General features: G+C 41.7%; 1 protein-coding gene across 2 annotated transcripts; it reads right to left on the reverse strand.

Moving 5' to 3' along the window:
• Positions 1-200: 200 nt before the first annotated feature.
• On the reverse strand, positions 201-15,311 carry LOC130563376 (TBC1 domain family member 9B). 2 transcript variants are annotated; one of them, XM_057348837.1, is made up of 23 exons: positions 15,054-15,311; positions 13,461-13,571; positions 12,652-12,770; positions 11,983-12,211; positions 11,581-11,839; positions 11,272-11,479; positions 11,025-11,204; positions 10,632-10,796; positions 10,076-10,226; positions 9,555-9,769; positions 8,920-9,037; positions 8,167-8,369; positions 7,998-8,080; positions 7,689-7,818; positions 7,502-7,600; positions 7,365-7,433; positions 6,885-7,125; positions 6,110-6,175; positions 5,741-5,812; positions 4,820-4,870; positions 4,010-4,066; positions 3,599-3,696; positions 201-2,681 (listed from the first exon to the last, which is right to left on the reverse strand). In XM_057348837.1, the coding sequence occupies exons 1-23, from the start codon at positions 15,169-15,171 to the stop codon at positions 2,070-2,072; spliced, it is 3,654 nt and encodes a 1,217-aa protein (XP_057204820.1). In that variant the 5' UTR covers positions 15,172-15,311; the 3' UTR covers positions 201-2,069. The 2 variants fall into 2 exon arrangements, with proteins under 2 accessions (XP_057204820.1, XP_057204821.1); XM_057348838.1 differs by lacking the exon at positions 4,820-4,870.
• Position 15,312: the final 1 nt, after the last annotated feature.

The raw sequence follows: 15,312 nt of genomic DNA on the forward strand, positions 1-15,312 counted from the left end.
CTTGTTTCCTTTTATTTTAAACCTTTTTCCACTCATAAACATTGAAGGTATTAAGGGCGCTGGGGCATTTGAACATCAACATGCCTCTACTACTGCTTTACTACAAATACATACGTTTGAAGAACTGCTCGAGGACGTCAGAAGCAATGCACATGCTTGAAAAAAGAATCAAGTTATTAAGCAATAATACACTTGTTTTTTCCATAACGCGTCTTTTATTACAGAATATTACACAATACTGGTTCATAACAATACGTTTTAAAACGGATGGACAGATTATAACATCAGACACAAACTCTCCACAGTGAGAAAATACAGATTCGTTTTTTTGTGAGATGCAGGAAAGGAGAAACAGTGTTAGTCTGTGAACGAATCAGACACAGTGAATTCAAGCAGTTGTTTTCACAGTCGGACAGAGGTCACGAGGCAGAGGTGCAGCGCTGCTTCACAATCAGATTCATGGTGCGACAAAATAAAAGCACGCTTTCGGTGGATTATATTCGCTCCATTCCAAACAAAATCAAAAATATTTTCATAAATTAGCCAGTGTTTGCGTCAGCGGCTTTTTAAAAACAAGTGATTTGTAATTATAATTCTGCATCAAATATTAAAAAATTTGCCCTCATTTACACGCTTTCATTGACTGCATTTAGGCCACGTCTTAATCTTTAAACATCTGAAAATTAATACTGAGGCCTTACAGAATCTCTTCAGAAGAGGCCTAAATTAAAGCTTATATGAGTACAAAAAAACAACAACAATTAAAAACGACAAATTCAGAATAGAAACAGATTATGTGATGGGATAAACGAAGCGAAGCGAAACACGACGGAAAGTGAACCGAATAGATCATTGCATAAGATTTGACGTTAAAGCCTCATCTAATATCATTTATAATGCATTGCGTAACTATATTTACAGATTGAGAAGATGTGGAAGTGTTTCAGTCATGTGATGAAGATATGCTTCTAGATTCATCCCAACATTGTTTAGACGTTAGACAAAAATCAAGAGTCTTTAAGGTTATAGTTTGTAACTTTGCAAAATACACCGACAATCATTCCTAAAACAAGCGAAATGAATTTCTGTGTGAACATTTGGTAAAATCATTAGTGCATAAATTGTTGCATTAAACAAAAAAACAATGCTGATCAATTACACATATATTAACGACCCGATGACTGATTTCTTCAAAGCAACATTTTACACACAAATTAAAACAGTTTTTTTATTTAACGCAACAATTCACACAGGAATAGTTTCATGAGGTTTGATGATTGTACGCACTCACGCTGGCCCGACACCGGTGACTTTCCTAAGAAAATAAGCAGAAACCAGCTTTGATTTCTATAGTGAAGGACATTATAAAGTTGAATAAAATAGCTACATGTTGCACGACACATCAGTGCTGTCTGTTCCTGACACAAATTATGTACAACACTTTCAGCACGAGAGTCTTCTAGTTTAAGGCAATGAACTATTTCGAAACAATAAAGCGTTTTTTTGTTTTTTAAGCGACACACACACACAGGTTATTACGTTATATGGGCTTTGAGGTGTGCAGAATGACCATCAGAGGAACGAGTATTAAAAGTGAACGCTTCGTATTCACATCAAGGACACTTTCTTTCTGCCAAGTACACTAAATATACGTCGCACGTGCAAGAAAGCATTAGTGACATACACTTCAGAGTGCGATAATCTCTCGAGACGAGTGTGCAAATCAAACGATTAGTGTGACGATTCTTTCATCCGTCTTTACGGTGCGACTAAACGCGGTCTAGCATACGTTCTTTCTGTAGATAATATAGCTTTCATATACCGTAAACCATGAAGGTACCAAACAAGATGCTTTATAGCCTACATCCACATCCCATAATCCTTGCTTCCAGGCCTGCGAGCTGATGGCTTTCAAATCTGAAAACCATCAAAGCCAGACAGCTCAGAGGTACAGAAAGCACATTAATTGAGACACTAGAAGTATCAAACTCCCGATGCGTCCGTCACGACATGCATACATACACACACATACACCGATGGTTGTTTTGTTCATGCGTGTCTGATGCGTGTCAATGCGCAGACAGAGAGAAATCGAGATCGCTCGACGTGCTAGTCTGTCTCTCCACAGCTCTCAGCGACTTGCACGCCATCATTTTGCTCTGAATGTCGTGCTTTTTCTCGAAGTAGTCAACCAGCGACGTTTCGGTCAAGAATGATGCTAACACCTGCTCGAACGTGATCGACCAATCGCCGTCCGGCGCGCTGACCTTCCTCCGATCCGCCCCCTCCCCTCCCATGCAGCCAATCAGAACGGTGTCTTCTGCGATATCCTCGCACTGCAGCGAACCGGCGCTCACCACGGAGTAAGACGACACGGACGTGTCGTCTTTGGTGTCTTCGTCTGAGCCGTTCGCCGTGGGAGGGGGCGTCTCCAGCTGAGCCTCCGCCAGGGCTTTGCAGACCTCACTGGACGAGTCTTCTCTCTCCGGCTGCGGGGCGTCCGTCATGCAGGGCGGCTGGGATTCGGCTTTCTTGCCGCCGTTGTTGGTGAATTTCTTTCCCACTTCTCCGATCTGCAGCAGAAGACTGGCCACGGTGGCGATGCCGTGATAAAGCTCCTGCTCCGACGGATCCTCGCTGAACATGTTGTACAGAGTTTTACACATCTCAATAAACTGCTCCTGTTGAAAAGAACGCACAGAAATGTTTTTAAACTGGACAAAAGCAAAAGCGAGACATTCTTAGTGTGCATGGTTGACCTTTTTATGTAACACTAAAAGCCTAAAACTTTGAATTACAGTTTTCCTTATTTCCATTCTGTTTTGTTTGTCTTGAACTTATATTGTCATGTCTACAATTATTCACACTAAAATAACTAAATTAAATAGTCTGAGCGTTTACTTCAAATAAAAAAATTGTACTACGCATATGAAAGTAACCCAGATCTGAACTTATCATTAAAGGTGCAGTTTGTAAAAACCGCCGCTAGAGGGCGCACGACCAAAACAACAACAATGGCGTAGCTAGATGACGCTGTGAAGGAGCGTGGAATGATGGGATCTGTGGTCTTCAACTCCACCGCTGGTGGCCATCAATCAGACGGGAACGAGAAATCACGTTAGCGGATGAGGTAAAGTTTGATAAATGACTGCTCGAAATAAAGCTAGTGGCTTGCTAGACACTACTTCCGCATTTGTCCACGACACTGTTGTCATGCGGTTTCTACGTCAGTAAAGGCGGTAACAAAGGGGAACGCGGATATGACGCCATTGACAGGCGACTGCACAGCCCCGTGTCACTGTTTAGAATGACGATTTTCTCACAATTTACAAGTAGTTGGAAACATTTAAGATATTGTAAGTACGCAGCTCAACAAAATATATAACACCAGCTTAGTGGTTTTTGGATATTTTACTGCTAAATTGTTACAAACTGCACCTTTAAATAACTGTTTTGTGTTAAATAATGTTTTTGGTCTCACTATCACAATTTTTTCCAATTCACACGATTCTCGATCTGCGATATCCAATCAGATTTGGGCCAAACTATAACTTTTCATTCTCCACTACAGATCAAACGCATAATAAAGGCCGATCACCTGATTCATGCGCGGCAGATCTTTGATATTCTCTTTCTTTGGCTCATTTTCCTTGGCCCACATTCTCAGATAGTATTTATAATCCTTTGGCTTCTCTTCTGAAACCCACAAGCGTCAGACACAGTCATGAGAATTCAAAGATATGCCAGAAATAATAAGTCACTTCAAAACTGTATGACTTTCTTTCATCTGCACAAAGCTAAAGAAGATATTTTGAAGAATGCTGATAATCAAACAACACCGAACCTCGTTGACTTCCATTGGACGAACACAAAACCACTTAAGACATTTCTCAAAATATCTTCTTTTGTGTTTCACAGAAGAGAGAGGCCAGACATGAGGGTGAATAAATGATGACAGAATTTTAGGGTGAACTGTCCCTTTAAGGCCCAACCGTTTGTGTATTTCTACCTTTCTTTTCATCGGTGTCACCGGTGGCTCCATCTCCTCCCTCTTTTAGCTCCTCGCCTGTTAAGAGTGTGTTAATCCAGATTAATAAACACAAACATGATTAAAATATGTGCAGCCTCACAACATGACTGTAAAGAACTGTATCGTGTTTCCAATGAAGATGACTATAGATCTGACTGCAGCTCATGCAGTCGTTCTGTTCCAAAACCTAGTGAGCTGCCTAGGTAGACAGCATTCTAAGCATCACCACGCTCTGATAAGTCAGTGTTTAGAAAGCAACATAATCATGCCTTACTTTAAAGACCCCTTTTTGGGCCATCGCATGCCCTTTACTAAAAGACAATCCCAGAATGCACCGCGACATGCTCAGCAACATTTTTTTGATGAAATGAGAGAAATGTTAATTATGCATTTGAATATTTTAGTTATTGTTTTTCAAGAATAATGCAGAAAAACGATGTACCAATCCAATGAAATATTTGTATTGCACTGTAGTTGACTTAGAAGACAGCTGACTATGCAGGGAGCAGACATCAAGTCAGCTAGGTTTCGGAACATAACAAAATGCACTCAGGACATTGTTGTAGTTAAAACACACATTGTTGTGTGCTCGTAAACATCCCGACACACATCAGATCACACCATGTGACAGAGAGGAGGAGCCTGACACAGACGGAATACACCAAACCAACAGTGAAGGGGGTCAGTGAGAGGACAGAGATCCTCAATACAGATGTTCTAAAGCCCAATGAACGTGCTTTACTAGCGAAGAAGGACTGGTTACTATCACATCACATCACAGACACAAACCTGACATCACTTCCTGTGCCAGGAAGTCCAGATGAGACAGGAAGGGAGGATCTAGAGTGATCGAGAAAGAGAGACAGAATAATAAAAAGAAGGAAAGAATGAAATGAGGATAATAAAGTAAAGAGAGATGAAAGCAGGAGAACGGACAAGCCATGACAAGAGGAAGATGAGAGATCGTGGTTAATATTCAGCAGGGCTGTGCGATATTAAAGAATATACAGTATCGCGGAGTGCGGTATCGTGCTGAACTTCAATGTTCGGTACGATATCTTTTCTTCTATCTGAATCAACCTAAAACTTATAGACGATAGACCACTTTGCAAGATGTAAACACTGGTCCAGAAGCACTTCCGTTTTTTTTATCTCACATATATAATTGAAACTAAGATATTCGTTTAACATTTTGATTGGGTTAAAAATGTTCTGTTAGTTGCATTGTGTTCAACCGTTGTGTAGTTTAAAAAACTGAAACAGGAAGTTCATTTGGACCAGCTTTGGATCAGCGTCGTTTACATCATCCAAAGTGGCCCTGTAACTTTTGGAATTTCTTTGAATAATTCAGTCATTGCAAAATATTGCGATATTTCAATAGATTGCGCAGCCCTAATATTTAGTTATTTTTTAGTAAACCATCCACAGACACATGCAGGGCAGAACACAAGCGTAAAAAATAAACCAACTATCAGTATTCAGCATTACGAGTTCAACTCAGAGAAGAAAATGAAGGAAAGAGTTTTGATTTGATTGTAATAGATTGAGTTCATGTAATGCAAGGTCTGACACAACGACCCAAAACGGTTAGTCTGTGTTTATTGCGCGTATTATTAGGGAAACGTTTAGATACAGAATTATGGAGCAGAAATATGTGATAAGGCTGGCTAAAATTATATTTAAAAAAAAAAGATGTGCGTGTGTGTGTACCTTGCGGTGTGTCATCATCTGTAAAGAACTGTGTTGCCTCTAGTGCTGACTCCGCCTCCTCTGGGCACAACGCTGCAGAGGAAAAGAGAGAGAGAGAGAGACTTTTTAGTAGCACATGCCACACACACACACACACGCACACACACACGCGCGCGCACGCACACATGCGTATTCTTGATGCAGCACACTCTTTACACTCAGCTCAAAAGTAACACATCTCATCTTCAAATCTTCACACATAGAAACACAGAACCGTCTTTAAACATTTCCTCACACCTCGGTGCTTCACACTGCTAAAAAACATTTGAATGATTTTCACACTTTGACCCTCTTACTGTTAAACTTTAACATTAGTGTCTGTACACGTACCAGGCGGCATGTGCAGTTTGTAGAGTAGTTTGAGTTTCTCAGTCATATCTCCATGATACATCCCACCTGAGAAACACAAAACACAAACAACAAGATACAAACATTGTGTCTACTTGAAGTTATTACACTTGCTGCGTTCTTTTACAATATTTATTATACAACAGTTCTTTCTGGTTCTCGAATCTGATTGGCTAAGAGCCATGCGCTATTCCACCAGTATCACCACGGGAACCTCTTCGCCGTTTGTATCACTACACCACAACGCCACGACGGACGTATGAAAGTAAAACACGCACATTTGGCAGTGTCTCTTAGACACGAGGGTCTCGAGATGTGCTTTACTGTAAACAAGCGCACGTTTACTTTAAGAAACAATAGAAAGTGCGGCAGTGCAATAGGAACAACGCATTCTCGGGGAGTGTCCTTTTACGGTCTCTCTCTTTCATTCACGCGCAAGTCCTGTCTCATTATTCCCCACTCATAACTACACCGAAGCAGCACTGCACGAATTTAAAAGACGTGACGGTTTGGAATTAGTAAAGGAGGTTTGTTTAACTGTTTGCTGCTGAGCTGGAATTCGTAACGGAAGAAAGTAGTTCCCTAAGACACTCTATATCGGAGAGGCTGTGATTGTCTCCTGTACTCGTCCTGCGGCCTCGTGCCTCTGGCCTGATCACAGCCATGCTGATATAGAGCGATATTGCATGAAGATCAATGAAAATATAGAGTTTTCAAAAGTTTCGATTCTCTTGGCGTGATGCGAGCATCTACTCACTGAGACCGGTGACGAACTCTGTGAAGTTGATGAGGGAGTCTTTGTTTTGGTCGAGCAGGCGGAAGAGTCTGCTGGCAAGCGTGTTGGAGTGAAGACCGCAGCTCCAGGGCGCGAGAGCGGAGAAGAGCTGAGCGAACTGACCGCAGTCAATGCGATACTGCTCAAGATACGGCAGGCTGGGGTCGTGACGCTCCGCCGCCGTGCTGCTCGCTCCCCAATAACAGCTCATGATGTGTTTGGCCTGTGACGGACACACAAACGTACGTTTAGAGTCCAGAACCAATGCGAGCATGAGATCTGTTCTCTCCAAGTTTGAAATGAAGAGGAAATGCGGCTATTTGAATTTTCAACATATTTTAATCAAATGTATTTCTAGATAGATCTGCTCTAAAGCCTTGAGCGAGTGTGTTGTTCTGATGCTTTCAAACACTTGTGTATAAACCACAAACACATACAGAGTTCAGACGGACTTCATCTCACCTTAAACAGAACATAAAGCTCCTCCAGCTCCTCAATGGTGAAGGCAGATTCTGTCATGATGGCTCGCACCTGAACATCAGACACACACGTCATCACACGTCCAAAAATGCACTCGCTCACGCACACAAAACACTTACCACGCTCCTCTTGGCTGTATCTTCTAATGACTGGATGACCTTTAACCTTTGTTTGAACCTCATCTGCTCGATGACATCAGCACGCAGACTGCCAAACTTCTGCAATAAGAGAATTTGTAGTAGTAGTAGTAGTACAAACCCTGTCTAAAAATGGTCAGACCAAAAACAGTAAGCCCCGCCCTCTCACCTCATAGGATGCTTTAATGAGCTCAAACACGTCAATCTCAGGTGGAGGGGTGTTGCCACTGGTCAACAGGGCGTGAAGGTGGGGAATGGGTGGAGAAACGGTCTGCTTATTCACGACATTATCCAGATATCTGCAGGACAGAGACACGCAGACAATTCTTTCAAATTTCATAAAAGTGAATCTAACATTTCTAAGTAAAACTGTTTAAACTTTGTCATGTTTAAACTGTATCTAGAAAAAAAACCAGGCCACGCCCACAGGGACAGCAAACTCTTAGTTGACACGCCCCTTAATTCTAGCCACACCCACCTGCCCAGAATAGTCATGGCTTCTCCCTCATCGGAGCACGCCAGCAGCTGATCCATGTTAGCGTGTAGCACAGCTAAAGACACCTGAACGAGAGACACATCTACTGTCAGACAGACACACCGAGATTTATTAAGAGAGAATAAAACAACACTATTGGCTTCTTCTGGACCTGGAAAATGACTTTAATGCCCTCGTAAAAGAAACAGTCGACCAGCAACACGGCGCTGTCGAACGGCATGACGGAGAGGAAGAGAGTGAGAAACCAGGACAGAGAGATGGTGGAGATGACGCCCAAATCCTGCATGTGCTCGTACAACAACGGCAACACCTCACGGGTGAGCTCCTCGAACACGCCCTGATCCACCAACGCCCCTGAGAGAGAGAGAGAGAAAGATTTAAATATCTGTTATTCTTTGCTGTTCTTGTATTTTCTATATTTTCTGTAATTGTATTTTTTCTGTTAGTTTTTGTTTTGTATATTTTCTGTAATTGTATTTTTATTCTTTTATTGTATTTTTCTGTTATTGTAGTTTTGTATTTCTTCTGTTATTGTATTTTTTCTGTTATTGTATTTTTGTATTTTTCTGTTATTGTATTTCTTATGTTATTGCATTTTTCTGTTATTGTATTTTTGTATTTTCTGTTATTGTATTTTTGTATTTTCTGTTTTTGTATTTTTTTCTGTTATTGTATTTTTTCTGTTATTGCATTTTTTCTGTTATTGCATTTTGAATTTTTCTGTTATTGTATTTTTCTGTTATTGTATTTTTGCAATATTGTAATTCTCTAACAATCATGGCAATAAAGTACCTTAAATTGATCAAAAATGAGAGGAAGAGACAGAAAGAAACAGAAAAAGAGAGCGATCTGACGGATTATGGTTCTCAGCATGTGTTTATAGATTTGTGTACTTGTGACTAACCTACGACTCTAGTGTTGTAATAATCGGGCAGCATTCGTTCGCACAGAGCAACAAGCAGCCAAAACGCCTCCTCTTCATTACAATACAACAACAACACAGACGTGACAATATTCATCGCCTGCAGAGAGAACATAGAGTTACATCAACAACTATTCACACAAACACATGTTCACAGTGAGATAATGTCAAAAAAGACTACCAACACTTTAACATGTAGGCCAAAAACATGCTCTATGAAAACAAACAATATTTTGCCAGAACGATGTTTTCTGTTCAACAGAAAATCGTTAAGTGTGGCCCATTACATCTCTTATGATAGTCTCTTAAAGCGATAGTTCACCCAAAAATGAAAATCCTTACATTTAGTAACCCTCATGTCAACTCATACCTTTATGACTTTCTTCTGCAGAACAAAATTTTTGAACATCATTGACTTCCATTGTATGAACACAAAACCACTGAGACGTTTCTCAAAATATCTTATTTTGTGTTTCACTAAAGAAACAGTCACATATAGATTTTTAACCACATGACATACATTTTTGGGTGAACTATTCCTATAAGAACACAGGTCTCATAAAAATCCAGTAACATCTGAAAACAGTTAATTTCCGATCACGCATGTGTTTGTGTACCTGGCAGTACCCGATGCCCGGGTTCCTGTACGCATAAGCGGTCAAAACTCGTCTGAGGGCAGCGATGCCCATCTCGTTCTGGAACGCGTGATGCTCGGGCATTGATCTATGAAGATCTCTCTCGATCTCCTCTGTTGCTAGGGTACATTTGCCCATGGCCTGCTCAACCAAACTGCCATAGTAACCTGGGTGTGCGGCCATCTCGTTTTGTGCACCTGGAGAGAGCCAGAAATACACTTATTAAATCTCCACAGATGACAACAGAACTGTTTCTCTTAGACAGCATGAGACATGTCACACGTGTGTGTAAACATAACCTCGGGTGTTCACACACACACCCACACGGCGGTGACAAATATATCAACATTTATCAAACACGCAGCACGCAATAAGCGTGCTGTGCAAAATCCCACAATGCATTGTGCTCGACATGATTTTCCTTTTTCAGTGTAATGGATAAGTCTTTTCATTTTCTGATCTCTGTGTAAACAGCGCCTCCTGGTGTCTGATGAACTCATTACCTGAGAAGAGCAGCCAGAGTTCTCCTCTCAAACTCTCTGGTATCCCGTTCAGAACCAGCTCTCGGGTTTTAGACGTCCGGTACATGCAAACTCCACGTCCAAACTCAAAGAAGTGGATGTTCCACGATTCTTCTTTCATTTTCTCTCTCGTCTGGATCAGGAAAACGAAAATAGATCAAAACACAATTGACAAAACGCAATCCATCCAAAGTAAACCGATGACTATTAGGCTTTTAGCCTTTGTAGTCCTAGTCCAGCTAATGTACATTTTTTAATCCTTGATTATCTCAAATAAACTCAAATATTGTTTTAATGACTGCTATACGTTATAGTGATGTAGTGATATATATAGAGATAATGTATAGCCAGCAGGTCATTATTGCAAAGACCTCTCAGCCCTGTCAGGATTTATTTGCAAATGACATTATCAGTTTTTTTCCCCATTTCTCTTCCCGTAACACACGAGAAAGACTTGGCATTAATACGCTGGCAACATCTCGATGCGTTTTAAGTGTGCTCCATTTCAGGGTTGATGAAAATGAGGGGTGTGTCTCACAGCTTTGGGTCCCAGCTCCTCCGGAACGTCCTGTTGGTAGATCTTCAGGAGACCATGTTTGGCGGTGAGCAGATCGGGGCTGAAGTGTTTGCTTTGAGGTATCTCTCCTGCTCCCAGCGATGGAGACGGCGGCCATGAGGGAGGCGTGCTCGGGCTGGGGTTCTCCTGGAAACAGATCAGGTGTAAACCCTTTTATTATTACTGTCATTAATACAAGACGTTTGAGAGTTACTATATAAAATATTAATAAAAACACATCTATGATCCAACGGGAAAAATGAACTTGCATCTTTTTCTACAAAACCTGAGTTACAATCACAGCGATTCTCTCAATGTCACTTCCCACCAGCAGCATCATCAACCCCATCAGGAATATTTGACGATTTGACTCACAGATTGAACGCTTAGTCCGCAGGGTCTGTCCGGCGTCCGCTGAAGGAAGTCTGAGATTCGCTGCACCAAAAAATCGCGATCTTTCAGATTGGCGAACAGGAAGGTCATCTTGTTTTTAGTGCTGATGGAGAGAGGACTGGGCAACACGCTGCTGCTGTCGGCTTTCTCCACTATAGTCACCTACAGAGAAAGAGCGCTAGTGTGAGCGCTTGTGTTGTGTTGTGTGGTTATCTGTGTGTGTGGTTACCTCTCTCAGCGGGATGATGAGTTGACACAAGTCTTCCTCGCGGCTGGCGAAGCAGATGTAATTGTTGGAAACAAACATTTGGCCCACGACGTGCATCTTGGCAAATGGAGTCCAGAGCGTGCAGTCTGTGTGGCCGTCCAAACGCTCGTCCGGCGTGAGTCTGAACAACGCTCTGTAGCGCTCGTTCTTCGCCCGGGCATCCAAATCTCTGAAACATATGACACCCGGAACTTACAACATCAAAACCGCAAGGGTCTGAACATTGAAATCTTTCTTCACATGCGTTACGTCAAGTTGATCTTCTCAGACCTCTTGAGAGCGGAGACGTTCTTCAGGGTCTTGCAGGGTTTGGGGAGCGAGCGGTCGGCAGCGAAGCTCTCGTTGTCTAACAGTTGTCTCATGGCGATGTTGGCCAGCTGCTCCATCAGTTTGAAGGTCTCGTTGATGTTGAGGAACATGGAGAAAAAATGCTCGGTGTCCCGCGTGCTGACGCGGATGCTCTCCGGGAAAACCAGCGTGGCGTTCTTGTCTAACTGTGTGATGTCTGTCCACTGGACCACCAGTGAAACTACAGCGAGACAGCGGGGAGTTAAACAGTGCGAGACACGGCTCTCCAGACACGGCGTCCGGAAGAACACTTCAAGGTCACGTAAACACGCTTCATGCGATTTGTGTGTCAATGTGTCAATCGAACAAAAGGTAAACACTCACCCTCTTTCCCCAGCAGGAATGAGTAGAAGCACAGGTGATTGACGGACAGGTAGATCCAGCCCTGTCGCGGGACTCTGCCCTTCCAGTAACTGCAGGGATAATAATTCACCAGCTTCTCTTCCTCCGGCATTCCGAACAGCTTCCGCATCTTCAGCTCGGCTTCACGAAATTTCCCAGGATCCTCGTCGTCCAGAGGTCTGATGCCTCTGTTTTCCTCAGCGATGATGCCCTACAGAGAAGACGTTAAACAAACCCAAACTCTCTGCAGATGAACAACCCTAGAAAGCTGTCAAACATGTTCGTGGGATCAAAAGAAGCAAGTGTCCAAACGTTTGACTGGTTGTTTTGTTACGGTGCAAATGCATGCATACTGCAAGGCCTACGGTACAATTCACAGATATGCAAATGCATGAATGATATATTTTGTGATTACTGTAAGAAACCAGATGTATACGTTTAATATTTGCAGTTATATACTTTAAATAGGTATAAAATAAGGGAACCGGGAGTGCTGTTGGCATGTGGTCAGTAGAGGAGTGATACAATGATATGAAGCTAATATGAATCTGTAATCTGAGAAAAAAATAAATGAATTTAAGGAAGAAGCAGATGCCATCTGGGCAAATCACAGTACTCAGATTAATAAACATGTGCATGTCGAAGTCCCACCTGTATTTTACCCTTGACAAATGTGGTGATGTCATCATCATTGTCAAAGATGGAGAGAGTTTGAAGCAGATTTGCCTCTAGCCACTCCCAGTGTTTAGTGATCTCCTTACGAGACGAACCTGACACACACACACAAAACACACGAGTTCAAAATGTAAGGAGTTAAGTCACAATTTATCTTCTAGGATAACATCAGAGACTTGGACTAAACACATCTTGAAAATCAATTCGTCTCCAGACCAAAGGTTCCTATATTCCACACACCCCTATATATCATACACCATGATGTAATATAACAATCTGTTCCTTTTCCTGATTATCATTTTAGAAAAATCTGTTTTGAATCTTTCTCCCCATGTAGTCAGCACATTTAAAACAATATTGTTTATTTTCTTAAGGAATTTAAATGTACATTTAGTCATTCAGCAGACGCTTTTATCCAAAGCGACATACAAATGAGGTAAACAATAGAAGCAACCGGAACAACATAAGCATAAGTGCAGTAAAACTGGTCTCATATAGCCCACCACAGTACACAAAGCTAAAGTTTTTTGTTTTTTAAAGTATAAAAAGAAGTAGAAGTCAGAACTGATCGGTCAGGTGTTGACGGAAGAGATGTGTTTTCAGCCGATTCTTAAAGATGGCTCAGAATCTGCTGGTCTTGTAGCAGCGGGCGGATCATTCCACACATGTGGATCCGATCCAGAGAAGGTGCGTGAGAGCGATTTCTTCCCTTTTGGGGAAGCACTCCTGTAATCCATCTACTCAAGAAGGCTTTCAGGTGGTCTCTGTGAGAATTAAACACAAACCACAAGCGATGTTCCAGAAGATCTGAGACTCTCCTGTCTGATGCAGAATTCTGTACGGGGCGACACGAGCGCTGGAGTCCAACACAACGTCCAGCGTACCCACCAACAAACCTGACAAACACACCGAGAACCAGGAGAATTAAACAGACATAAAAACACTGTTAGCACAAACGTCTCTTCAAAAAAAATACTTGAAAAAGTCTTCACAAATACAGTGAAACGTAGAAAGCAACTAGTAAGAATGTTTTGTGGTCCTTACCAAAAGTCTCACTCGCTGGCCTGACTCGTTTTCTACTTTAAATCTAATCAAATCAACAGGTTGTGTGTGTGAGGACTGGTTTATGAGTTAAGGGACAGAAAATATCATTAGCCTGGTATGAATACAATGCAAGTCTACGAGTTCCTGCTGATTTACAAGTACAAAACAACCCTGTGTGTGTGTGAGAGAGAGAGAGAGAGAGAGAGAGAGGAATTGAACTAGAAAACAGACGGTCATAACATCTCTGTCACACCCTCACGTCTTTACTTCCTCCATCACATGATCTGTTCATGTGTGAGATAAACACAAACCGTTTCCGTCGAACAGAGTGACAAAAACAAGAGGGGTTGACAAACACGAGCGTGACATCACACATCAAATAAGAGCTTCACTGAAGCAACATGACACACGGGAAGAAGAAACACACACCAAAACACCCCACATCACAACACAACACTGCACTGCAACGATGACGTCATCATCAAATGTATAATGTCACTGAGGTCAGAGGTCAATGCAGTCATTGTCCTTGTCCTTGTCATGTGAGTGACTAGACTTAAAAACTCATGTTTTTTTGTTTTGTGTCACGAGGGAGACAAATAAGAACAAGAATGAGACTAAGATGAAGTTTATTTGGTCTCTTTTTAACAAGTCTAAAATCTGTTCCCGTGAGACCTAACCAAACATAAAATGTAATTTGTGTTGTCTCTTAGTAAGTTTATCATGACTAATTAACTTGATTATCAAGCAAAGTACCACAGTAATAACAGTATTCTGTGAAAACCATGTACAGTTTTTACTGTCAACTTTCATGAATAAAATGAATCTGAAAGATGACAAGCAAAGTGTGAGTCAAGTATTAAACATCTGTGTTGACTTAACCCAGCATCCATAAACAAAGACAGAATGACTTAATTAGCATTAATCCACATAAACAATATAATGACACCCATTACATATAACACGCATGTAACAACCTGTAGAAGCCTGCACATAAAATCTACATATAAATAATAACACATGATGCACAGTCACCGTCAATCACCCAAAACTTATAACACATACCATAATAAACTTATAACAAGCTTTATTCAATGATGCATGAGTTGTTCTTTATGCATATTCTACAGACTTCCACATATAATCCAGATGTAAATAATAAACACATGACGCATCAGTCCCAATGAGATGCGACCAAAACATTTTACACCTGCCACAATTAACCAGCACCAGACACAAGACTCATAATAAGATATATTTAATGTTCCATTAGTTTAATGTTCCACACGCATGTTCCAATGATTATGCAATGTGGGTTAATTTAGCGCTCGTACCCGTGATTCCTCCTCCGCGGCCGTGTCCCTTGCGTCTCTGCAGAATGAAATAAGGATTCGCGCGCTCGCTCACCCACAGCGCGTTCGCCAGTAACACTTCCTCTGGAGTAATCCACATGGCGAAACTCGTCACTAAGACTTTATTTAAACATGAAAGGTGTGAGTTTATATCATGCCAGACTGGACTGAACTCAGCTGATGTTTGTCCGCACGGACCGCCCAGCTGATCCGACTGCGGGAGTAACCAGCCACCGTGGAG

This window comes from Triplophysa rosa, linkage group LG13, assembly GCF_024868665.1.
Source record: "Triplophysa rosa linkage group LG13, Trosa_1v2, whole genome shotgun sequence".
Lineage (NCBI taxonomy): Eukaryota > Metazoa > Chordata > Actinopteri > Cypriniformes > Nemacheilidae > Triplophysa > Triplophysa rosa.

Coding starts and splice junctions, on each gene's coding strand:
- LOC130563376 (XM_057348837.1), bottom strand. CDS start 15,171: ATGTGGATTACTCCAGAGGAAGTGTTACTGGCGAACGCGCTGTGGGTG. Junction 11,205..11,271: donor TCATCATCCCGCTGAGAGAG/GTAACCACACAC, acceptor CTTTCTCTGTAG/GTGACTATAGTGGAGAAAGC. Junction 6,176..6,884: donor AGAGTTCGTCACCGGTCTCA/GTGAGTAGATGC, acceptor TGTGTTTCTCAG/GTGGGATGTATCATGGAGAT.